The 25016-nt window shown below is 42.7% G+C and overlaps 2 protein-coding genes and 1 long non-coding RNA gene across 4 annotated transcripts in view; 2 read left to right on the forward strand and 1 right to left on the reverse strand.

The window, feature by feature from the left end:
- LOC109894049 (zinc finger protein 768-like) overlaps positions 1–11684 on the reverse strand; it is a 47092-nt gene extending 35408 nt beyond the window's left edge. Inside the window, exons 1-3 of one of the 2 annotated variants that reach the window (XM_031828156.1) lie at positions 11392–11684; positions 8278–8408; positions 7891–8076 (exon numbers count right to left, since the gene is read on the reverse strand). In XM_031828156.1, the coding sequence (XP_031684016.1) occupies positions 7891–8076; positions 8278–8408; positions 11392–11662 (588 nt within the window). In that variant the 5' untranslated portion in view covers positions 11663–11684. Of the gene's footprint in view, positions 1–192; positions 707–7890; positions 8077–8277; positions 8409–11391 lie in introns of those variants that run through there. The other variant, XM_031828153.1, reaches the window with a different exon arrangement.
- On the forward strand, positions 153–11173 carry LOC109894052 (uncharacterized). Its single transcript, XR_002255836.2, has 3 exons — positions 153–555; positions 8549–8755; positions 9844–11173. It is a non-coding gene; the product is annotated as an uncharacterized LOC109894052 (long non-coding RNA).
- Positions 11685–17749: 6065 nt separating the features above from the next.
- Positions 17750–25016, forward strand: LOC109894042 (zinc finger and BTB domain-containing protein 18-like). Its single transcript, XM_020487258.2, has 3 exons — positions 17750–18621; positions 22603–22733; positions 22940–25016. Exons 1-3 carry the CDS (start codon positions 18363–18365, stop codon positions 24050–24052), a joined length of 1503 nt encoding a protein of 500 aa, XP_020342847.2. The 5' UTR covers positions 17750–18362; the 3' UTR covers positions 24053–25016.

Genomic DNA, 25016 nt, shown 5'->3' on the forward strand with positions numbered 1-25016 from the left:
GAACGGCGACAAACTGCGCAGCCTCGGCCTTCCCGGGAAATATTGTGTCTTTGTGCAAGACAGCTAAGTAAGTAATCAGGGGAAGTATTGCATACTATCCAAAAACTGACAAAGACTAAATTCTGGGTAATACATCTGAACACATGCGCAGACGGGAACGGGGCGACAGCCACGGTCTTGTGCAAAATGTACCTCTGGGCATTCCTCTGTATCGGTCGACGATCTTGACACTAATGGGCCGACTGGCGAGGACGCGCTCTCGCATTGTCCTCTCTGCGCGCTCCCGTGTCACCTTCTGTTCCAATAGCTGTAATTTCCTCCGCAATGTCCTGTTTTCTTTCTGGCTTTGAGTTATTTCCAAACGAAACACTGCATAGTCGTCGTCTACGAGTTTACATATGTCTGCCACGGCTGTATTCGCTAGAACCTCCATAATGGAGGCTATTTGAGAGTGAAAAGCCATACAGTTAGCCATTGTTAGCAGCTAGCTAGCGTTACCTAGATACAATCTATCAAACAAATCCTGTCTGCAATGCGAATTAAACACTACCTTTGGTAAGTATATGATGCTGTGCCGTTAAATGAGTCATATTTTGAGTTCCAGGGTGTTCATAAACGTCTAAATGACAATAAAAACGCTAATGTGGAAATTGTTCTTCGTCACTTCACTTCCGTTTTCTTCAGTTTCACAGTTTCTAATACCATAGAGGAAGAGACAGGCCCAACTCGGCAGAAAGTCTGTCTCCTTCCAGCAGGTGGCGTTTTTTCGTTGTTTCGCCAATCAAGCAAGGAGTGGTTAGATATGGTCAATGAGAGTCGAATTTGGTCAACAAAAAATGTTATGACTATGTGGGTTTATTTGATCGAATATAAGTTTAGTAATGCTTAAGTTGTTACGAATGTACTGATATAAGTAGGACACGTGACGTCCCGGCAATTCGGAGAAAAACCACTTTATATCAAATCAAATTGTATTGGTCACATACACATGGTTAGCAGATGTTATTGTGAGTGTAGCTAAATGCTTGTGCTTCTAGTTCCGACAGTGCAGCAATGTCTAACAAGTAATATCTAACAATTCCACAACAAATACCTAATACACACAAATCTAAGTAAAGGAAAGGATTTTTTATGTTTAAATGTAACATTTATTTAACTAGGTAAGACAGTTAAGAACAAATTCTTATTTACAATGACGGCCTACCAAAAAGCCTCATGCGGGGACGGGGCTGGGATAACATGCTTATTATAAAATGCAAATAGGACAAAACACACATGACAAAAGAGACAACACTACATAAAGAGAGACCTAAGACAACAACATAGCAAGGCAGCAACACAACATGACAACAACATGGTACAAACATTATTGGCCACAGACAACAGCACAAAGGGCAAGAAGGTAGAGACAACGATACATCACACAAAGCAGCCACAACTGTCTGTAAGAGTGTCCATGAAGAGATGGAGATAAAACTGTCCAGTTTATAAATATATGGATGAGCAATGTCAGAGCGGCATGGGAATAGATAGAATACAGTATATACATATGAGATGAGTAATACACGATATGTACATATTATTACAATGTATTATTAAAGTGACTAGTGTTCCATTTATTAAAGTGGCCAATGATTTCAAGTCTTATGTATCCAGCAGCCTCTCTGTGTTAGTGATGGCTGTTTAACAGTCTGATGGTCTTGAGATAGAAGCTGTTTTTCAGTCTCTTGGTCTCAGCTTTGATGCACCTTTACTGACCTCGTCTTCTGAATGTTAGTGGGGTGAACAGGCAGTGGCTTGGGTGGTTGTTATCCTTGATCTTTTTGGCCTTCCTGTGACATCGGGTGCTGTAGGTGTCTTGGAGGGCAGGTAGTTTGCCCCGGTGATGCGTTGTGCAGACCCCCCCCCACCCTCTGGAGAGCCCTGCGGTTGTGGGCGGTGCAGTTGCTGTACCAGGCAGTGATACAGCCAGACAGGATGCTCTCAATTGTGCATCTGTAAAATATTGTGAGGGTTTTAGGTGACAAGCCAAATTTCTTCAGCCTCCTGAGGTTGAAGAGGCGGTGTTGCACCTTCTTCGCCACACTGTCTGTGTGGGTGGACCATTTCAGTTTGTCAGTGATATGTACGCAGAGGAACTTTCCACCTTCTCCACTACTGTCCCGTCAATGTGGATAGGGGGGTGCTTCCTCTGCTGTTTCCTGAAGTCCACGATCATCTCCTTTGTTATCTTGACGTTAAGTGAGAGGTTGTTTTCTTGACACCACATTCCAAGAGCCCTCACCTCCTCCCTGTAGACTCTCGTCGTTGTTGGTAATCAAGCCTACTACTGTTGTGTCATCTGCAAACTTGATGATTGAGTTGGAGGCGTGCATGACCACGCAGTCATGGGTGAACAGGGAGTACAGGAGGGGGCTGAGCACGCACCCTTGTGGGGCCCCAGTGTTGAGGATCAGCAAAGTGGAGATATTTTTTCCTATCTTCACCACCTTTGGGCGGCCTGTCAGGAAGTCCAGGACCCAATTGCACAGGGCGGGGTTGAGACCCCGGGTGTCAGGTAAGGTAGAGGTGATATAATCCTTGACTAGTCTCTCAAAGCACTTCATGATGACAGAAGTGAGTGCTATGGGGCGATAGTCATTTAGTTCAGTTACCTTTGCATTCTTGGGTACAGGAGCAATGGTGGCCATCTTTAAGCATGTGGGGACAGCAGACAGGGATAGGGAGAGAATGAAAATGTCGGTAAACACATGTCAGTAAACACACCAGCCAGTTGGTGCTCTGAGGACGCAGCTAGGGATGCCGTCTGGGCCGGCAGCCTTGCGAGGGTTAACACGTTTAAATGTCTTACTCACGTCGGCCACGGAGAAGGAGAGCTCACAGTCCTTGGTAGCAGGTCACGTCGGTGGCACTGTGTTATCCTCAAAGTGGGCAAAGAAGGTGTTAAGTTTGTCTGGAAGCAAGACGTGGCTGGTTTTCCTTTTGTAGTCTGTGATTGGGGCAGCAGGTAACCTAGTGGTTAAAGTTTTGGGCCAGTTACCTAAAGGTTGCTAGATCGAATCCCTGAGCTGACAAGGTAAGAATCTGTCGTTCTGCCCCTGAACAAGGCACTTAACCCACTGTTCCTAGGCCGTCATTGTAAATAAGAATTTGTTCTTAACTGACTTGCCTAGGTAAATAAAGGTTAAATAAATCTGTAGACACATACATCTCGTGTTTGAGCCGTTGAATTGACACTACTTTGTCTCTATACTGACATTTTTCTTGTTTGATTTCCTTTGCGGAGGCTATGACTACTCTGTTTATTTTCTGCCATATTCCCAGTTGCCTTGTCCTGGTTAAATGCGGTGGTACTCTCTTTCAGCTTCGTGCGAATGCTGCCATCTATCCAGTTTCTGGTTAGGGTATATTTTAATAGTCACAGTGGGTACAACATCTCCTATACACTTCCTTATAAACTCACTCACCGAATCATAGTATACGTCTATATTAGAGTTGTCCCGAGATGGCTATGCATATTCATGGAATGAGGCTAGTAGCATAGCATCTCTCTCCATTGAATGCAATGCTAATTTAATATTTTTTTTAAAGATTACAATTAAGGATGCAGTTATGACATTTTTGGCCGATACCGATATCCAATATTTTCCTTGCTCCAAAAAAATGATACCGATAACTGATAAACATTTTAGCTGCCTTTTATGCATTCTAGTACTCTTAAACAGTTGAAACACACACACTGACCAAATAGTTATTTTGTTGGCATTTACATGTGTCCCCATTACCAGTAAAACATAATCAAAACCTATTTCTTTCACTTACTTGCTGTGCTGTTTCATTGTTCATTTGTTTTGTCTCAACCAGGATTTCATCATACACGTCAAGCTGTTTCAGCTTTGTCTGTCCGTGGCCTCTCTTCCTCGGCGCGCACTGTCACTGTGTCTGTTTCTATCTTATCCAGCTGTGTCTAACATTTCACGTAAACCCTGTTTCTTGTCTGCATCAAAGTAGCGATCCTTGTACCTAGCATCGAGCATGGTGGTGACACAGTAGAGGCTCAGAGAGAATGCCACCGAATCTCTTGTTCACAGCCTCTAGTAGAGTACCTATCCAGGTTAACCCGACGATCTATGTTGGCATTTTTGTTGAGCAGGTGTTTCAATGCCATGACAGGGTATCACGCCTGCTGCAGATGCAGTTGAGCTTATTTCTCGAGTCAGTTGTTCGAATGGAGCTCAGAGTGTTCATGTTTCCAAGTTTCAAACATGTTCTCAAATGCCATTGAAATGGCAGTAGCAGTATGAGAACCAGCACATTCTTGAGCATGCAATACGGCTTTCCTCTGTGCTGTTAGACTCATAATGCGGCTGACATCGCTGGTCCAAATGTCAGTCGTGAAGCTAATAGCAGTGCAAGTAGCTCATGGAGGTGAGTTTCAACGATACTGTGTTACTCCGCTAGGGCAACATCTGAAAAATAGAGTACTTGGTGGTGTGTCCCGGTGCTCGACCAGTCTGCGAAAGTCAACATCATCCACGACAGAGAACGGTTGATTGTCAAGGGCAAGGAATTCCATTATCTTGGCGTTATTAGATTTCACCTTTGAGTTGTCTCGCTGAAATGTTCTTACTCTTTCAAATGACTGCTCATCTTGTTGACTGCTCGATCCACACTGCAGACATTGTGGGCTAGGTTAGGAATGCTGTGTTGCGCGTGTAATGTCATTTTACATAATCTACCTACGTTATATAAGTATGCACGTCAGTTTTGACATTGGTTTTGCACATCGGCTTTAAACTAGACATCGGGCCAATGACGATGTTGGCATTTTTAGCTAATAGAGGCCGGTTCCGATATGCTTACCAAAATATCGTGCATCCCTAATTACAATAATAAGATGTATCCACCAATTCAAAGAAAGTATAGGCGGGAGCTAGACAGCCTGCAGTGCCGCTTTGTGAACAACTACTCCCGTTGTTAGGGCAGAGAGACATGTATCTTGTCAGTATATCCATAATCTTTGGTAAATAGTGTACTGTCTTTTCTGTTTATTCTTCTTCTTTGTGAATTTCTGGCAGCCTAGATGCTGTGTTGCGTATTGCTGTTTTTCACAGAACGGAGTGCAGTTTTCACATTTGGTCACAAAAAAAGGGAATATTACACCATGATCTAACCCTGCACCTATACACTATCCCCAAAGATCCACCCTGTTAACTCTTTTTATTTATTTTAATATTTTTTATATATATTGACTCCCACTACTTTGGCCCGTTCTCTCAAAACTCCCTGCAGATGTTCTGCACTAAAATCTCTCACCTCAATATTTCTCTGCTGCAGCAACTACCACATCTATCTTTTATTTATATGATTGACATGACACTCACCCTATATTCAACCGATGGTGGACAAAACACCACACTGATGATGTAAAAGAGTCCAAGCAGCAAATGTGAATATAATTTTTAAAAAATGGTTTATATGCATTTTAGATAATTGACATTAAAGATTAAGAAAATTACAATTTTCATAACTTTTTTTCAAGAAATTATAAAATAGTTTGATACCATTTCAAAGCTTACAAACATGGTTGTCAATCTCCAGACTGGCCTCATAGACCAGACATAACAGAGTTAAAGTAAATCAAGGTCACTCAAATTAGTATGATATGTTATGTTGGTATGGTAACATAAGATAGGTTACTTAAGGTGAAAAAACGATTGCAAAGCTGTCATCAAGGCAAAGGCTGGCTACTTTGAAGAAACTTTAACACTTTTTTGGTTACTACATGATTCCATATGTGTTATTTCATAGTTTTGACATCTTCACTATTATTCTACAATGTAGAAAATAGCTGTGCCGTTGAGGAAGCAAACACATGTGTAGTTGTTCTGTTCAGAACACAACCCTGCATCCCCGCCACCAAATTACTGTTGTTTACGCAATCCAAAAACAGTCCATTATAAATCGCAATCTGGGTAAAGTGGGCATAATCTGAAAGCTTGTTCTATTGCAAACATGATTAGCTAAGTTATAAAATACGATCTTACAATGTTAGGCTTTCACAAGGTAATTCAGAGAAACGGATCGTAATTTTGGTGCGTATCGAAGGGAGTCATGAGTGCATTCAGGTGCATGTTCAGCTGTGAGTTTTCTTCACAATAAACAAACATAGGCTCAGTCTGTTCAGAAGAAGCCAGGGTATGACGACATGACATCTTGTAACTGTACATCAAACATAGTGATCATAAACATAGAGTCATCTTAATTTACTGCATTTCCCTCAGTCAAAACCCATACAGCGCTTACCCATTCAGTGTTATACAGCTACCACGTTCCAATGTTTGCTTATTAGTGCCCAACTCTGCCATTTTCAAACTGTATATGGTTACGTGTATTTAAGTGTTAACAAAAAATCTGTATGAACTTGATAAAACTGCATTCATTTTCTCATTAAGTAGTTGGAAGTAATGAAATAGGCATTTATAAACACATTGCTTACACAGTACAAACACAATATACAACAGACTTTTAAGGCTTGTAGATCACAAAATGCCTGGATGCATTATTCAACCCAGGAATATTCAACACTGAAATCTATTATGGAAAGGGAATACCTAGTCAGTTATAAAACTGAATGCCTTCAACTGAAATGTCTTCCGCATTTAACCCAACCCCTCTGTATTACTCGTTATTCCAAATGCATCTGCGGATATTTTCTGCTGACAACATTGAAAATTCATCTTTGACTTTAATGCAGCATTTGATCTACACGTCAGAAGCGTTCAAGTGGAATGGTTACTTTCTATGTTACAGAGTGGAATGGTTTTTCTGCTGGTGTATCCTGAGGTAGCTCCTCTCTGAGAACTTCTTCCCGCAGTGTGTACAGGCAAACGGCCGTTCTCCCGTGTGGACCTTCAGGTGCATCTTCAGGTTGCTAGCCTGGGCGAAGCGCATGTGACACTGGGGGCAGCTGTAGGGTTTCTCCCCTGTGTGGACCCTCTGGTGCCTCTTCAGGTGCCCAGCCTGGGCGAAGCGCATCTGACACTGGGTACAGCTGAAGGGTTTCTCCCCTGTGTGGACCCTCTGGTGCCTCTTCAGTTTACCAGCCTCGGTGAAACGCATGTGACACTGGGTACAGCTGAAGGGTTTCACCCCTGTGTGGACCCTCTGGTGGATCTCCACCTTCTGGAGGCAGCTGAAGCCTTTGTTACAGAACATGCAGAGGAACCGCTTCTCTTTACTACTGCTTGCTTCACCTCCCAAAACCTTGGCCCCTTGGTCATTTGAGTTCAAAACCTGATCAAAAAGAATGTGTGAATCGGAATGGTCCATCGACTTGGACACTGGGTCACGATCCCTGAGCGCATGTAAAGGGGAGTGGGTCTCGATGCTTGGATTTGTCTCTAAGCTTTCCCTGTAATCGAACAAATCTCTGCCCTGTGAGTGTCCTTCCCCTAAGTGAGTATCGTCTACATTCCATGTCAGAGGAGCGTCGCCCTCCACTTTCACCTCATCTACCACTATAACCTCCCCTTTCTTATCTAGGCACCCTTCAGAGTATACACTACTACTGTACCGATTCCAGTCCCCTCTAGACTGATCAATCTGTGTTTCTAAATCCAAAGGCATGTCAGGGTCCATCTCTGTTGTGTAGGAACAAGACGGATCATTTCCCGTCTCTAACGCGTAACCTGAGTCCCGATGGGAATGAACCGTCCTTGGGCTCGGGTTACCGTAAAGTAAATACTCTGAGCCGGGAGCAAGAGGACAGCTCAGTCGCCTCAGCCCCAGTCTCTCTGGGTCAGATCTAGTGTGTAAGAGCCTGTGTGTTACAGTTAAAGTCTTGGTGTCTGTCTCTGACTTGAGGACAGCGTCCAGCGTTCCATTGACCTCCGTGATGCTGCGTCGGGTCCTTGGATGGGGCATGGTGGCGAGGTCCTCCGTGGCTACAAGGGGCGCCACGCCAGCCGCTGCTCCAGTCTCCAGCTTCATATCTCTGCTGTGCCGTGGGTCGTCTCCTTCAGTCCTGTCCTGTTTGACCAGAGATGATCCTCCAGAACCAGAAGCCTCTGCAGACTGACACATGAAGAGAGGAGGTTATTACCGATTCAAGAGTAGCATTGGATAACAATGTCATTGGGAAGTTTCACAAGCTCCCCTATGGCAGATAAATAAGGATGTACATGTAATCAAATTAATAGTTGAGGGAAGCATTTCTGAAATAAACGGGCCACAATTGATGTACTGTGCATTTTTATGTTACATTATGCCACTAACCTCTATCACAATAACATGCTGGGTTGAAGATCCACTTCCCTCATCAACAGTGATTGGTTGGTCATCTCTCCATGTATTGTGTCCCGCTGGCTTCACAAAGCTCATGTGGCCTCCAGTGAGATGACCTTCACCTGAGAGTGATTGGGGGGAAAAGAGGTGGTTAAAGTTAGGTACTGTAAATGCTCAACGCTATATTGTACACTATTGACACTGGCCATGTTCGAATATCCCTACTTTGATCCTGAAAGCTATCCTTTTCCATATTTTTAAGGAGTTGAAAGCTGCCCCCACCGGACTCCGCACCAAGGGAGAGGGAGGCCATAGCCGCATTCTGGAAGTGGTATGCGGTGATGGATGAGACGCTGCAGGGGTTGCCACTCCATCAACCTACCAGTCATCATCTCCTCATCCTCCTAAGGTGCATCTGTGGGCTCCTCTCCCTCCCAGAAGGGTCCAGATGTGGGGGCGGGAGAAGGAGGTGACTTGTGTTTTACTTTCAACATTCAAAAATACAGTTGCACATCAGAGCTATCTTGTTGCAGGTGCATGGTAACAATTAGATAAGTTAAAAATAAGGCCTCCCGAGTGGTGTAGTGGTTTAAGGCACTGCATCACAGTGCTGACGCGCCCCTACAGCGTCGGGTTCGATCCAAGGCTGTGTCACAGCATCATCCGGGTTAGGGGAGGGTTTGGCAGGCTGAGATTTCTCTAAAACGATGTTGGAGGCGGCTTGAAAAATGCGTCCTCCTAAACACGACCCTGCCAAGCCGCACTGCTCCTTGACACAATGCCTTCACCAATCTGTCGGAGGAAACACCGTCCAACTGACGACCAAAGTTAGCTTGCAGGCGCCCGGCCCGCCACAAAGAGTTGCTAGAGCACGATGAGACAGAGCTGTTAGAGAATTAAATGGTAATTTCTCTACCATAAGCTGCCTCCAACATTGTTTTAGAAAATATTTTTTTTAAGAGTAAGAAACCTGCACACTGCTTATGGGTCTCTTGGCCTTCGTCAGAGCTCCTCTGCATGCATCGAAACCTGCCTCAGCCTCGCCACATCACTATGTCTCAGTAGCCTACTCTCTGTAAAGTAAAGTTATGAGAACTTTGTAGCCTAAAGTAGGCTCCATTTAACTTTAGCTTCATCCAGTAATTTTTATTTTACCTTTATTTAACTAGGCAAGTCAGTTAAGAACAAATTCTTATTTTCAATGACGGCCTAGGAACAGTGGGTTAACTGCCTGTTCTGGGGCAGAACGACAGATTTGTACCTCGTCAGCTCGGGGTTTTGAACTTGCAACCTTCCGGTTACTAGTCCAATGCTCTAACCACTAGACAGAGCCCCTCAACGTTACTGAAATAGCAGTCTCTGTCGGCAGCTAGCCACCCGACTGACTATCTACACTGAACAAAAAATATAAAACGCAACATGAAAAGTGTTGGTCCCATGTTTCATGAGCTGAAGTAAAAAACATAACAGAAATGTTCCATACACACAAAAAGCTTCTCTCAAATTGTGGACACATTTGTTTACATCCCTGTTAATGAGTATTTCTCCTTTGTCAAGATAATCCATCCACGTCTAACCGGCCTCACAACCACAGACCATGCGTAACCACGCCAGCCCAGGATCTCCACATCAGTCTTCTAAACCTGTGAGATTGTCTGAGACCAGCCACCCGGACTGAGACCAGCAACCGAAGAATTTCTGCACAAACTGTCAGAAAAGTGGCCTTTTATAAAAACGGATTTCAGGCAATTCTACATCATTTTACATGACTGGAGACTTTGGCAGAATATGTTTTAATACCGCACAAATTATCTTAAATGACAGGCTACTTTGATACGGACTAACTGAGAATCTGAAATCAATAAAAACGACCATATCTTGAATCCATCAATAGCCTAGGTGTGTGGAGCCGCATATTGTTGGCTACAATATGAGGAAATTAGTCCTAAAATGCTTTCCAGTTAAACTGATTTGTCCAATGATGCGCAGCTCACTCGCTGGTGATGGCCGATGCAATCGTGCCAAAAGCCTTTCTCTCTCGTTTTACTTTGTAAAACAATATTTGAAAGTTGATCAAAAATGTTGGTAGCCTACAGCATACAGATCATTCTATGTTCAGTTCAGCAGGAGCTATTTGCTTTACAACCTGTGTTTTCCCGTGATTGTATTTGAAATATTGCTAAAGGCCTGTTTTGTCTGCATGCTGTTTGTTCACTGACAGATTTGCCGTGCGTTCCCGCCTTGTTATTAGGCTACACTCCACAGCTATTATTTAAAAGAGGCAATTGGTCCTCTGACTACATGTGTAGTAAGCTATTTTTTTTTCTGAACAGACAGCAGTAACTTTGGAAAATGTATTTCAATATATCAGGGGTGCTACAGCTCCTCCAGAAACCTTCGCGTGACTATGCTTCTACAAGGAAATAAAGAGGCGCAACTCTGGAGAGATAAGAGTTGCAGACTCATGTCTAGAAGAAGAGGCAGAGAGATCATAGAAAGTTAATCACATTCTAGTTCTGAGAGAGATACAGGCACGCTTGTCACACATTGGTCTCAAACATAGGTTACATTGTTGCGCAAACCATAAACCTGGGCCGGCCTAACCTGAATACATACTTAGAATATCAGGCCCGGGCTGAAAATCTACTTTTTCACAGTATGTTTGTTTGTTTGTGTGTGTGTGGTGGGGTGGACAGGAGAATCAACAAAGAGGCTACTTGTATGAACTTTGATCGCTTTTATTCAACATTTTTACATTGCAAAAAGTCGAAATATTTTTTTAGGCCACGAGGCACCAGATCCAACCAAATAGGTTCCGACACGAAACAGTCCAAAACAGCAAGGTGCCAGATCCTGCTCGTGCAGGATTCAGCTCAAATTAAACACTGATATTAACATGGCACAAGTAATGGCAAAATGTGTAACAAACCCTCATTCTAAAACTTGTTTTGTTTGTTTAGGGCCACCAAAAATCTACGACCGGCCCTGTATTGCATACTATCCAAAAACTGACCAAGACCCAATTCTAGGTAACACATCTGAACACATGCACAGAGGGGAAACTGGCCGACTGACCCCACAGTCTCGGCCTTCTGCAAAATGTACCTCTTGCCATTCCTCTGTATTGGTCGAGGTTCTTGACACTACTGGGACGACTGGCGCGGACGCGCTCTCTAATTGTCCTCTCTGCGCGCTCCCGTACCACCTTCAGTTCCAATAGCTGTAGTTTCCTCCGCAATGTCCTGTTTTCTTTCTGGTTTTGAGTTATTTCCAAACGAAACACTGCATAGTCGTCGTCTACGACTTTACAGATCTCTGCCACAGCTGCATTCGCTAGAACCTCCATGATGGAGGCTATTTGAGTGTGAAAAACCATTGTTAGCTAACGTTACTTAGATAACGTCTATCAACCAAGTCCTATCTCTAACGTGAATTAAAGACTACCTGAAGTATGTGATGTTGTGCCGTTAAATGAGTCATATTTTGAGTTCCAATGTGTTAATAAACGTCTAAATAACAACAATGCTAACGTGTAAATTGTTCTTGGTCAACGTTCACTTCCGGTTACGCACTGAAGATAAATTATTTTTGGTTGGCGTCATTGCTCAAAGGGTGTGGTTAAATGAAAAGGATTGCGCGCTGTTCTTTGAATTACGGTACTGTTTATTACATTACACATCAGTATTATGATTAGTATTTTTCAAGCTGAGAGCATATTTATTTATTAAGAACAGTGTGTTAGCAAGAATAGAGTAGGTATGTATAGAACGACTTTATAATCTACATCACCTCAGTAAGTTAAATATTAAACGGTCCTTATTATAGCCTAGGTTTACTGTATCGTCTTCTATGGTATATTGGCGATCACACAATTTAATGTGCATCCTGCCACCACAATTGCATCAACGTCATCCTTGTACACAACGTTCTTCGGTATACTCTGTTCGTCTGTACACACTTGAAACTTGGCCAAATCCATGACAATTCTTACATTGCAGTGGTTTGGAGATGAAAGCTCTTACAGCGTGTCTCGCATTACCAAGCTTTACATGAATAGTTAAGGCTGGCCGTCAGGATTTGAGAGCCCTAAGAAGTTGAGGAAAAATAACTAAACAAAAAATGTTTTATTATCACCTGAAACAAAATGTGACATTTACAATCTCCCAAAATAAATGCGATCACTGACGAGAGGCAGGCTCTTCTCCATCTTTAGTAACTAACACTACACAGGTCCGTCCAGTAGCAGTGCAAGACTCCATGAAGATGACGTACGCCGTAATGAAATAAATCACAAAGTAAATGGGGCGTCATTGAGGTTGCATGCAAGGCAGAGCAACTCAAAGTGAAGAAAAGCAAGCATGGTATAAGCAAAGCAATGCTACCCCTGCTTCTTCTGTACAGGATATAGTATAATGTAATGGGAACAGAAGGGAGGAAGTTATGTTGTGTAGGATGAGATTAGGGCATACAGGCTTGAATTCTTCTTTGAAATTGATAGGAGAACATGGTACTGGAATGTGTGAATGGTAGAGGAAACGGTTGAACATGTATTATTTAGTGAATTTCTGACATAGAAAGGAATATTGAAAAAAAATGTATAGGGTCATAGAGGTTGGATGGGGATTGGGTGGTATTTTGGGTGAGTGGATGGGAGCAGTGAGGTTTGTACTTTATTTTATTATACATCCATGTTTAGTTTAAAAGCGACTCAAAACGCCGATTGGCAAGTGTTTTTCTGCTGCTCATTAGAAAAATTTGATTTCAGTCTTAGAAATGTGTTTATTGACCGATTCCGCATTTTCTTAACGTTTGTCCCCCATGAGACACTGTAGACAACGAAGCCGATTTCACTTCCTCAAAATCTCCCAAAATAATCGAAGATAACTCAATAAATCTGTAATATTTTTGGACGTTTTTGGTTGCGCAATTTTACGTCTCACTAAAGTGTTTGGTGCAGTATTTCACAAGTTAAAAAAAGCGCAAGTGTTGTAGTATGTAAACAAAGTCGGAGCTGTAGGTCAGTTCACCCCTTGTGACAAATGGATGTTCCAAACTCCGTTTTAGTCAAGACTGACTTTGTCACCAAAATTATCATATTTACACTTTGTAGTCAATTTTGACACTAGAATAACTGTTTCTGATTAATATAGATGCCACATAGGCCGTTTTTCAAAGGGATCCGTTGCTTTTTAAAGGCAGTCGCTCTTTAAGATAATATAGTAGCATCCCACTGGGCACAGATGTCGGTTCAACGTAATTCCATTGAAATTACGTTGATTCATCCAATGTGTGCCCAGTCTGGTAGGGAGGGAACACTTGGTAGGGAACACTTGTGTTGGACCCGTCCCAAAATGGACCTGGGGCTTTCCCACCTGGATCCATATTTATACATTCATTTTTTTTAATAATACATGTTTTAAAACCCGTTCCAAACTGACCCAAGGACAACTAACCCCATTCGGAACTGCTCGGATCCTGACCCGGTCCAATCTGAGTGAGGGAAGCAGCCGATATGTATTTATTTTTATGCTACTTTATTAACCGACTGATAAAGCGTGCGAGAAGGGAGAGAGAGGTGCCGCTCGAGAGGGGAAATTACTGTGGGCAAGTGACATTGGGAGCAGGGATGGAGAGATGGCAACCAAGCCGACTTGCGCTAAAGGTGCGTTCAGGACAACTGAGAACTCTGAAAAATACGTGGTCAAGTCATGACGTCAGTGATCTTCAGGTCAGAAAGTTGGAGCTATTGAAAGAGGCCCGAGTTCGAAAACTATTTTTCCCAGTCGGAGATAGTTTTCTTTCAGAGTTCCCAGTTGTCTTGAACACACTGAAGTCGGAAGTCTCTGATTTCCAAGTTCCTAGTTGTTTTGAACGTGGCATTATAGCTAGGTTATTTATCATCAAATATGATTACGTAATACCTGTCTTGACTGCATCAAACTGGGAGAAGCTAGTTAAGCTAGCTAGCTAGGCTAATTGAGGCTCCAGTGCGTGCTTTCTCATCCTACAATTACAAATAACTCAATTCAGAATATTAAGAAGCAACCTACCTGTTGGCTCTTGGTCGTTGTAGCCTATCCTTCTTCTTTAACGTTTAATTCCATCATTTTAATTCCATCTTCCATTGATTTAGATATTTTAACTTTTGCCAGACAGAGGCTCTATGACTGTAGCCTATTGCAGCTTTGATTACTTATGATTGGCCAACAACAACAACCTACCTATATGTAGGTCCCGTACTCCAGTACATTAGGTGGTGATGTATATAGAAACATACACTACTGTTCAAAGTGTGGGGTCACTTAGAAATGTCCTTGTTTTTGAAAGAAAAGCAATTTTTGTCCATTAAAATAAATCCAAATTGATCAGAAATACAGTGTAGACATTGATAATGTTATAAAATACTATTGTAGCTGGAAACGGCAGATTGTTAATGGAATATCTACATAGGCATACAGAGGCCCTTATCAGCAACCATCACTCCTGTGTTCCAATAGCACGCTGTGTTAGCTAATCCAAGTTGATTATTTTAAAAGGCTAATTGATCATTAGAAAACCCTTTTGCAATTATGGTAGCACAGCTGAAAACTATTTTGCTGATTAAAGAAGCAATAAAACTGGCCTTCTTTAGACTAGTTTACTATCTGGAGCATCTGCATTTGTGGGTTTGATTACAGGCTCAAAATGGCCAGAAACAAAGATCTTTCTTCTGAAACTCGTCAGTCTATTTTAGTTCTGAAAAATGAAGGCTATTCCATGCGAGAAATTGCCAAGAAACTGAAGATCTCGTACAACGCTGTGTACTGCTCCCTGCACAGAACAGTGCAAACTGGCCCTAACCAGAATAGAAAGAGTGGGAGGCCCCGGTGCACAACTGAGCAAGAGGACAAGTACATTAGAGTGTCTAGTTTGAGAAACAGATGCCTCACAAGTCCTCAACTGGCAGCTTCATTACATAGTACCCACAGAATGCCAGTCTCAACGTCAACAGTGAAGAGGCTCCGGGATGCTGGCCTTCTAGGCAGAGTTACAAAGAAAAAGCCCTATCTCAAACTGGCCAATAAAAAAAAGATTAAGATGGGCAAAATAACACAGACACTGGACAGGGAACTCTGCCTAGAAGGCCAGCATCCCGGGGTCACCTCTTCACTGTTGAAGTTGAGACTGGTGTTTTGCAGGGAACTATTTAATGAAGCGGCCATTCAAATACTTGAATCAGTTATCGAACCCATTGGCCTTTATGGTTGTGAGGTCTGGTTTCCGCTCACCAACCAATAATTCACGAAATGGGACAAACACCAAATTGAGACTCTGCATGCAGAATTCTGAAAAAATATCCTCTGCATACAATGTAAAACACCAAATAATGCATGCAGAGCAGAATTAGGCCGATACCCGCTAATGATCAAAATCAAGAAAATAACTGTTAATTTCTACAACCACTTAAAAGGAAGTGATTCCCAAATCTTCCATAACAAAGTCATCACCTACAGAGAGATGAACCTGGAGAAGAGTCCCCAAACCAAGCTGGTCCTGGGGCTCTGTTCACAAACAGACCCCACAGAGCCCCAGGACAGCAACACAATTATACCCAACCAAATCATGAGACAAGAAAAAGATAATTACTTGACACATGGGAAAGAATTAACAAAAAAAACAGAGCAAACTAGAATGCTATTTGGCACGAAACAGAGAGAACACATTGGCAGAATATCTGACCGCTGTACTGACCCAAAAATAAGGAAAGCTTTGACTATGTACAGACTCAGTGAGTATAGCTTTGCTATTGAGAGGTCGCCATAGGCAGACCTGGCTCTCAGGAGAAGACAGGCTATGTGCACACTGCCTACAAAATGAGGTGAAAACTAAGTTGCATTTCCTAACCTTCTGCCAAATGTATGACCATATTAGAGACACATATTTCCCTCAGATTACACAGACCCACAAAGAATTTGAAAACCAAATCAAATTTTTAGAAACTCCCATATCTATTGGGTGACATACCAGTGTGCAATCACAGCAACAATATTTGTGACCTGTTGCCAAAAGAAAAGGGCAACCAGTGAAAAACAAACATCATTGTAAATACAACCCAGATTAGTTTATTTTCCCTTTTTTATTGTAACTAGTTAAACATCGTTACAACACTGTATATAGACATATGACATTTGAAATGTCTTTATTCTTTTGGAACTTGTGTTATTGTAACATTTACTGTTCACTTTTTATTGTTTATTTCACTTTTGTTTATCCATTTCACTTGCTTTGGCAATGTAAACATGTTTCCCATGCCAATAAAGCCCATTGAATTGAATAGTGTCCCATCCTCCCAGCCTGGTGTAGGATCAGATGGGGGTCAAGTAGCTAGTGGAATGGTGATGAATTTTTTTAATGGGTGTTGGATTAGTATGGCAATTTTTCAACGATATGTAATGAACTCGCACTCCAAAACAGTAGTTGGAAACACGGAGCTAGATAAGAGGAATACATGAATAGCGGAGGCCGTGACCAACGGATGTAACATTTTGGGGAGAGCTTTTGCAGAGATGGGGATGGTGGTTGGAAGAGAGCACTTGTTTGAAATTGAAAAGTGTTTCGGTAGATTTTGATGAAGATTAACATCAAGACGAAGCAGCTGCTTTATAAGTGGGATGCACTGTTGAGCGCTGATTGTACAGAGATTGTAACAGCTGGTTTTATGACGTCCCTTTAGAAAGCTAGAACAAGATGTATGTCAGGAGCAGTACAGTATTATCACAAGGAGACATTTACTTGCAATATGGAGGAGGAATGGAGGGGAAAAAGAGAGGCAGAGGAGGTCTGAGAGAGGAAGGAAGATGGTGAGCTTGAGTCGGTTAATAATGGCGGAAAAAAGGGAGATGGTTTGTTAAAGAAGAATGGAAGAAAGTGTAATGAGAGTGAGATGAAGAGAATGAGGGTGAAGTATCTGAGGTGGTAGGTGTGGTGAAGCGACGCAGACAGGGTGGTGAGAGTGCGGAAACAAAGAGTCATTGTGTGTTTGAAGTTGAGTCTTGATTTTAGGATATATAAGTTATCCTGTATGAGCTTTTGTGCCAAATACATTACGTTGTTATGTGTGTCAAGCTTATGGGCATGTGGCAGCAATGTGTAGGAGGGAGGTTCCTAGGTGTGAGAAGTGTGCTGAAGGGCATGTGACAAAGGAATGTGTAGCATTGGGGAAAGTAGTGGTATGTGTTAATTGTAGGGTTGCCCATGGGGCTGGAGATCAGAAATGTCCCATGCGAGAGACTCAGGTTGAGGTTTCCAGGGTTAGAGTAGTGCAGAAGTTGTCATATGCTGAGGCAGTGAAGAAAATAGAGGAAGGTAGGTCAAAGGGGAGAGATCCTGAGAGGAGTGGCGTGAGTAGTAGATCTGTACCAGTACAGAGGGGTAGGCCAATAAGGGATATGTTTCAGTAAGATTGGATTTTTTAGCAATGGTTATCGTACAGCAGGGATCGTTGCAGCTGCAGAGAGGTATTTGGGTGTGCGAGACTTGACATCAGAAGAGTTTTTGGGTGTGTTGAGTGGTGATGTTCCATCCTTTCAGATTGTTGGCATGAGGTAGGACTAATTAGATTTAAGTGGAGTAGGGTGGTGTTTATTTTTTAATTTGTGATTTTAGTGTTAGTTGGTAGGGTATTTGTAAAAACAATTTAAAGCAAAGTATAATGGAGTTGTACTCCAGTCTAGTAGGTTTCAGTAACACAACATATTGAATGCCAACCGCCGTTAAACCTTGTCTAAGGGGAGGCCGTGAATGGCCCCACACTCCAGTACAGTAGGTGGCGTTGTATGCACCTCACGGTTGCGATCCGCCAAATAATTTATCTTCTGTGCGTAAACGGAAGTGAGCGGTGACCAAGAATAATTTCCACGTTACCATTTTTGTTGTTATTTAGACGTTTATTAACACTCTGGAACTCAAAATATGATTAATTTAACTGTACAGCATCACACCTTTACCTCGGGTAGTCTTTAATTCACGTTGGAGACAGGACTTGGTTGATCTACGTTGTCTAGGTAACGTTATCTAGATGCTAATGTTAGCTAACAATGGCGACCTGTATGATTTTTCACACTCAAATAGCCTCCATCATGGAGGTGCTAGCGAATGCAGCCGTGGCAGATATCTGTAAACTTGTAGACGACGACTATGCAGTGTTTCGTTTGGAAATAACTCAAAGCCAGAAGGAAAACAGGGCATTGCGGAGGAAACTACAGCTACTGGAACTGAAGGTGGCACGGGAGCGCGTCCTCGCCAGTCGTCCCAGTAGTGTCAAGATCCTCGACAGACACAGAGGAATGGCAAGAGGTACGTTTTGCAGGAGGCTGCAGGGCCTGTCGCCCGGTTTCTCTCTGCGCATGTGTGACCTTAGAGGCGTTATTAACCAGCATTCGGTCTTGTTCAGTTTTTGTAAAGTTGCAATAATTCCCATGATTAATTAGCCAGATCTAATCAGATTATTTATTTATTGCATGTACATTTATTTACTCATCGAAAACAAAATAATGCATGGGACATAATCAATCTCTAATGAGTATATCAAGGAGGTATGCGTGTTATCTTACATCCCTGCCAATTCTAGACACTTTCCGTATACCTATATTTTTGTACTACATAGTATGCAAAAAAAGAGAGTACTCCGAATGCGTCATCTAATGTGCGATTGACTCCCGCCATTCGTTTATATTGGTACAACGCAACAATTTTTCTGATTATCAGCTGTTGTCAAACACTCGAGTCAGAAAAGAGGAGTGAATTGAACTAGATAAATCGCCAAAATAAGTATACAATTTAAGTATGTAGTATGCTAGTATTGGTATTTGGATATGACCAGTGTCAATAGTAGTAATGACCGATATGACATTTTTGGCTGATACAGATATGATATTTTCCTTGACAAAAAAAATAAATGCAGATAACCCGATATTTAAAATATTTGCATCCTTTTAAGCATTCTAATACAGGTAAACAGTTACACACACGGACACAGCGGTCTAAGATACTTCATCTCATTGCAAGAGGCGTAACAACAGTCCCTGGTTCGAATCCAGGCTATATCACATCCTGCCGTGGTTGGGAGTCCCATAGGGCGGCGCACAATTTGCCCAGCGTCGTCCGGGCCGTCATTGTAAATAACAATTTGTTCTTAACTGACTTGCCTAGTTAAATCAAGGTTACACACACACCACACTGTTCAAATGTTATTTTGTTGACATTTATGTATGTCCCCATTACTAGTAAAACATAATCAAAACCTATTTATTTCACTTATTTGCTGTGCTGTTTCGTTGTTCATTTGTTGAGTCGTTTTATTCTCAACCAGGATTTCTATGGAACGCCGTTTGGGTCTTTGCGAGTCAAAAAAGATATTTCAAATAACACTATTTGACCAATCAGGACCTGAATATGACTGCACGTCACATTTAACATGTTCAGTCGTTTTTTACGTAGTTATTACACTATCACTTGTATTTCATATGTCACAACGATTCATCGATACGTATGCTATGATGCTGGTAAAGTTGTCTAACACACCTACAGTGCTGGTCATTAATAAACAAGCTAGCAAGCTCAAACATAGCAAAATGACAATCTGTTTCAGTAGCTATAGTTAGCTAGCTAACTAAACTCAGCAAAAAAAGAAACGTCCTCACTGTCAACTGCGTTTATTTCCAGCAAACTTAACATGTGTAAATATTTGTATGAACATAACAAGATTCAACAACTGAGACATAAACTGAACAAGTTCCACAGACATGTGACTAACAGAAATGGAATAATGTGTCCCTGAACAAAGGGAACAAAATAAAAAGTAACAGTCAGTATCTGGTGTGGCCAACAGCTGCATTAAGTACTGCAGAGCATCTCCTCATGGACTGCAGCACATTTCCCAGTTCTTGCTGTGAGATGTTACCCCACTCTTCCACCAAGGCACCTGAAAGTTCCCGGACATTTCTTGGGGGAATGGCCCAAGCCCTCACCCTCCGATCCAACAGGTCTGAGACATGCTCAATGGGATTGAGATCCGGGCTCTTCGATGGCCATGGCAAAACACTGACATTCCTGTCTTGCAGGAAATCACGCATAGAACGAGCAGTATGGCTGGTGGCATTGTCATGCTGGAGGGTCATGTCATGATGAGCCTGCAGGAAGGGTACCACATGAGGGAGGAGGATGTCTTCACTGTAATGCACAGCGTTGAGATTGCCTGCAATGACAACAAGCTCAGTCCAATGATGCTGTGACACTGCCCCAGACCATGATGGACCCTCCACCTCCAAATCGATCCCGCTCCAGTGTACAACAGGCATAGGTGTAATGCTCATTCCTTTGACGATAAACACGAATCCGACCATCACCTCTGGTGAGACAAAACCGCGACTCATCTGTGAAGAGTACTTTTTGCCAGTCCTGTTTGGTCCAGCGACGCTGGGTTTGTCTACATAGGCGACATTGTTGCCGGTGATGTCTGGTGAGGATCTGGCTTACAACAGGCCTACAAGCCCTCAGTCCAGCCTCTCTCAGCCTATTGCGGACAGTCTGAGCACTGATGTAGAGATTGTGCGTTCCTGGTGTAACTCAGGCAGTTGTTGTTGCCATCCTGTACCTGTCCTGCAGGTGTGATGTTCGGATGTACTGATCCTGTACTGGTGTTGTTACACGTGGCCTGCCACTGCGAGGACAATCAGCTGTCCGTCCTTTCTCCCTGTAGCGCTGTCTTAGGCGTCTCAGAGTACGGACATTGCAATGTATTGCCCTGGCCACATTTGCAGTCCTCATGCCTCCTTGCAGCATGCCTAAGGCACGTTCATGCAGATGAACAGGGACCCTGGGCATCTTTCTTTTGGTGTTTTTCAGAGTCAGTAGAAAGGCCTCTTTAGTGTCCTACGTTTTCATAACTGTGACCTTAATTGCGTACCCTCTGTAAGCTGTTAGTGTCTTAATGACCGTTCCACAGGTGCATGTTCATTAATTATTTATGGTTCATTGAACAAGCATGGGAAACAGTGTTTAAACCCTTTACAATGAAGATCTGTGAAGTTATTTAGATTTTTACAAATTATCTTTGAAAGACATCCTGAAAAGGGGACGTTTCTTTTTTGCTGAGTTTATATAGCTAGGTGTCATCATCTAAAATAACCCTAATTTATAAGACAGTTCTTATTTGATTAATGGTGGTCGGACCCATCTAGGTGAAGCTAGCCACAATAAGGATTAGCCACAATAGTGGACTTTGCGGTTATCCTTCAAAATAAAAGTATGGCATAATTCTACTGTTTGTATTAATTTGCATCACTGTCAATTACATACTTTTATTTTTTAAGGCAAACCGCAAATTTCACTATTGTGTTTAATTCTTATTGTGGCTAGCTTCACAACACATAACCCGGTCCGGGTTGAGCATCACTTGCCAGATGAAGCTAGCTGGCTGCTTATAACGTTAGCTTTGGGTAACAGGGTTAAGTAGCTGGCTAGCTATTTATTTTCATAAACTGAAGTTCAATTTCAATAGGTGAACAACAAGTGGCAACCTAGCTAATACTTACTCACAAGGATTCCTAAATCATTGCTAAGAATAATGAAAATGACTGCAGTTTCTTCTGGTCATTGTTTTCAGGGTAGTTGTATTAGCACAAAGCTACAGCTAGCTAACCCAGAAGTTGCGGTCGAACAAATTATGCTTTATTACCAACGCGGTATTGTAAACACATCATTCGTGGTCGTTGTTTTCTTGTTTGCAGACTTTTTTTTGTACAGCTTTGACAGTGCTACTTTCTTTTTTGACACGCAAATACCCAAACAGCTTTACACAGTATGCATGTTATGAAGCTAATAGCAGTGACACTATTACTGTGTAACTCCGGTAACATCTGAAAAATAGAGTACTTGGTAGTGTGTTCCGGTGCTCGACCAGTCGGCGAAAGCCAACATCGCCCACGACAGGGAATGGTTGATTGTCAAGGGCAATGAATTCCATTATCTTGGCTTTAATGGATTTCGCCTTTGAGTTGTCTCACTGAAATTTTATTACTCTTTCAAATGACTGCTCAACGTGGTGTCATTATGTCATGTACCTACGTTATATTGGTATGCACGGTAGCTTTGACATCGGCTTTTAACATCGCCGTTAAACTAGACATCGGGATAATACCGATGTTCGCATTTTTAGCTAATACCGGTTGACGTTCACCAATATATCGTGCATCCCTAGTCAATAGTGTACAATATACTGTTGAGCATTGACAGTAGCTAACCTAACCACCTCTTTTCCCCCAATCACACTGTCAGGTGAAGGACATCAAACTGGAGGCCACAGGAGCTTTATGAAGCCAGCAGGACGCAATACATGGAGAGATGACCAACCAATCACTGTTGATGAGGGTAGTGGAACCTCAACCCAGCACGTTATTGTGATCGAGGTTAGTGTAATTGTTGCATATAAAATGTTACTTTGAACAGCATATCAAATGTGGGCAGTTTATTTCAGAAAGGCTCCCCTCAGCTATTCACTTCCTTACATGTACATCCTTATTTATCTGCCATAGGGGAGCTTGTGAGACTTCACTACGACATTGTTATCCTTTACAAATCATGTACCGGTAATAACCTCCTCTTCTTGTGTCAGTCTGTAGATGCAGAGGCTGCAGGGCCTGGGGTCAAGCTGGAGAGGTCTGAGGGAGAGGACCCAGGGCAAAGCAGAGACATCCAGACTGGTGTGCTCCCTGTAGCCACAGAGGACCCCACCACCACGCCGCCCAGAACCCGACGCAGCATCACGGCAGTCAATGGAACGCCGGCCGCTGTCCTCAAGTCCGAGACAGACACTGAGACCATAACTGTAGCACAAAGGCTTTTACAAACAGGATCTGACCACAGATCAGATCCAGAGAGACTGGGGATGGGGCCACTGGACTGTCCTCCTGCTCCTGGCTCAGAGTACTTACCAGTATTTCACCACAGCCAGAAGACTGTTAATTCCTGTGGAAATACTGATGGTGATGCGTTAGACACTGGCAGTGATGATCTGTCTTGTTTTTACACGACAGAGATGGACCCAGGCAACATATCCTTGGGTTTAGAGAGACAGACTGATCTTTCTAGAGGGGACTGGAACCGATACAGTAGTAGTGTATACTCTGAAGGGTGCCTAGATAAGAAAGGAGAGGTTATAGCGGTAGATGAAGTGAAAGTGGAGGGCGACGCTCCTCTTACATGGAATGCAGATGAGACTACCTTAGGAGAAGGACACTCACAAGGCAGAGATTTCTTAGATTACAGGGAAAGCTTAGAGACAAATCCAAATGTCTCGAGCATCTCCCCTTTACACACGCTCAGTGATTGTGCCCCAGTGTCCACGTCGAAGGGGCCTTCCGATTCACACGGCATCCTTTTCGATCAGGTATTGAACTCAAACAACAGGGCTACAGCCCAGGCTCACGGAAGGGGAGCAACATCAGGCAGTAGTAAAGAGAAACGGTTCCTCTGCATGTTCTGTAACAAAGGCTTCAGCTGCCTCCAGAAGGTGGAGATCCACCAGAGGGTCCACACAGGTGTGAAACCCTTCAGCTGTACCCAATGTGATATGCGCTTTGCTGAGGCTGGCAGCCTGAAGAGGCACCAGAGGGTCCACACAGGGGAGAAACCCTACAGCTGTACCCAGTGTCACATGCGCTTCACCCAGGCTGGCAGCCTGAAGAGGCACCTGAAGGTCCACATGGGAGAAAGGCTGTTTGCCTGAGGTTCTCAGAGAGGAGGTACCTCAGGATACCCTAGCAGAAAAACTATTCCACTTCCATAGCTTATTACGTTTAGATCAAACCCTGCATTAAAGACAAAGATTCATTTTCATTGTTGTGAGCAGAAAAGATCCACAGATGCATTTTGAATAACGAGAGTAAAAGATTTCATTGTTGAATATTCCTGGGAAGAATATTGTATCCAGACATTGTGTGATATACACTGAGTGTACAAAACATCAAGAACACATTGCTAATATCGAGTTGCACCCCCCCTTTTGCCCTCAAAACAACCTCAATTAGTCGGACATGGACTCGAAAGTGTTCCACAGGGATGCTGGCCCATGCTGACTCTAATGCTTCCGACAGTTATCAAGTTGGCTGTATGTCCTTTAGGTGGTGGACCATAATTGATACACACACGGATAACTGTTGAGCGTGAAAAACGCAGCAGCGTTGCAGTTCTTGACACAAACCAGTGCGCCTGGCACCTACTACCATACCTCCTTCAATGGCACTTACATATTTTGTCTTTCCCATTCACCCTCTGAATGGCACACATACACAATCCATTTCTCAATTGTCCCCAGGCTTAGAAATCCTTCTTTAACCTGTCTCCTCCCCTTCATATACACTGATTGAAGTGGATTTAACATCAATAAGACATAGCTTTCACTTGGTCACTTTGTCATGGAATGAGCAGGTGTTCTTAATGTTTTGTACACTCAGTGTATAAAGAACATAAGCCTAAAAAGTCTACTTATTGTATGTGTACTGTGTAGGCTAAATGATGTTCACATATGCCTATTACATTACATCCCTTGAACTGCTTTCCCAAGACACTTTTAATGAATACAATTTATCAAGTTCATGCAGATTGTTTGTTGAGATGTGTATATGTGGTTTTCATATGGTGTATTTAACACTTATGTTTAATGAACATAAAATGATATTTTTCTAAGGCGA

This window comes from Oncorhynchus kisutch, linkage group LG7, assembly GCF_002021735.2.
Source record: "Oncorhynchus kisutch isolate 150728-3 linkage group LG7, Okis_V2, whole genome shotgun sequence".
Classification (NCBI taxonomy): domain Eukaryota; kingdom Metazoa; phylum Chordata; class Actinopteri; order Salmoniformes; family Salmonidae; genus Oncorhynchus; species Oncorhynchus kisutch.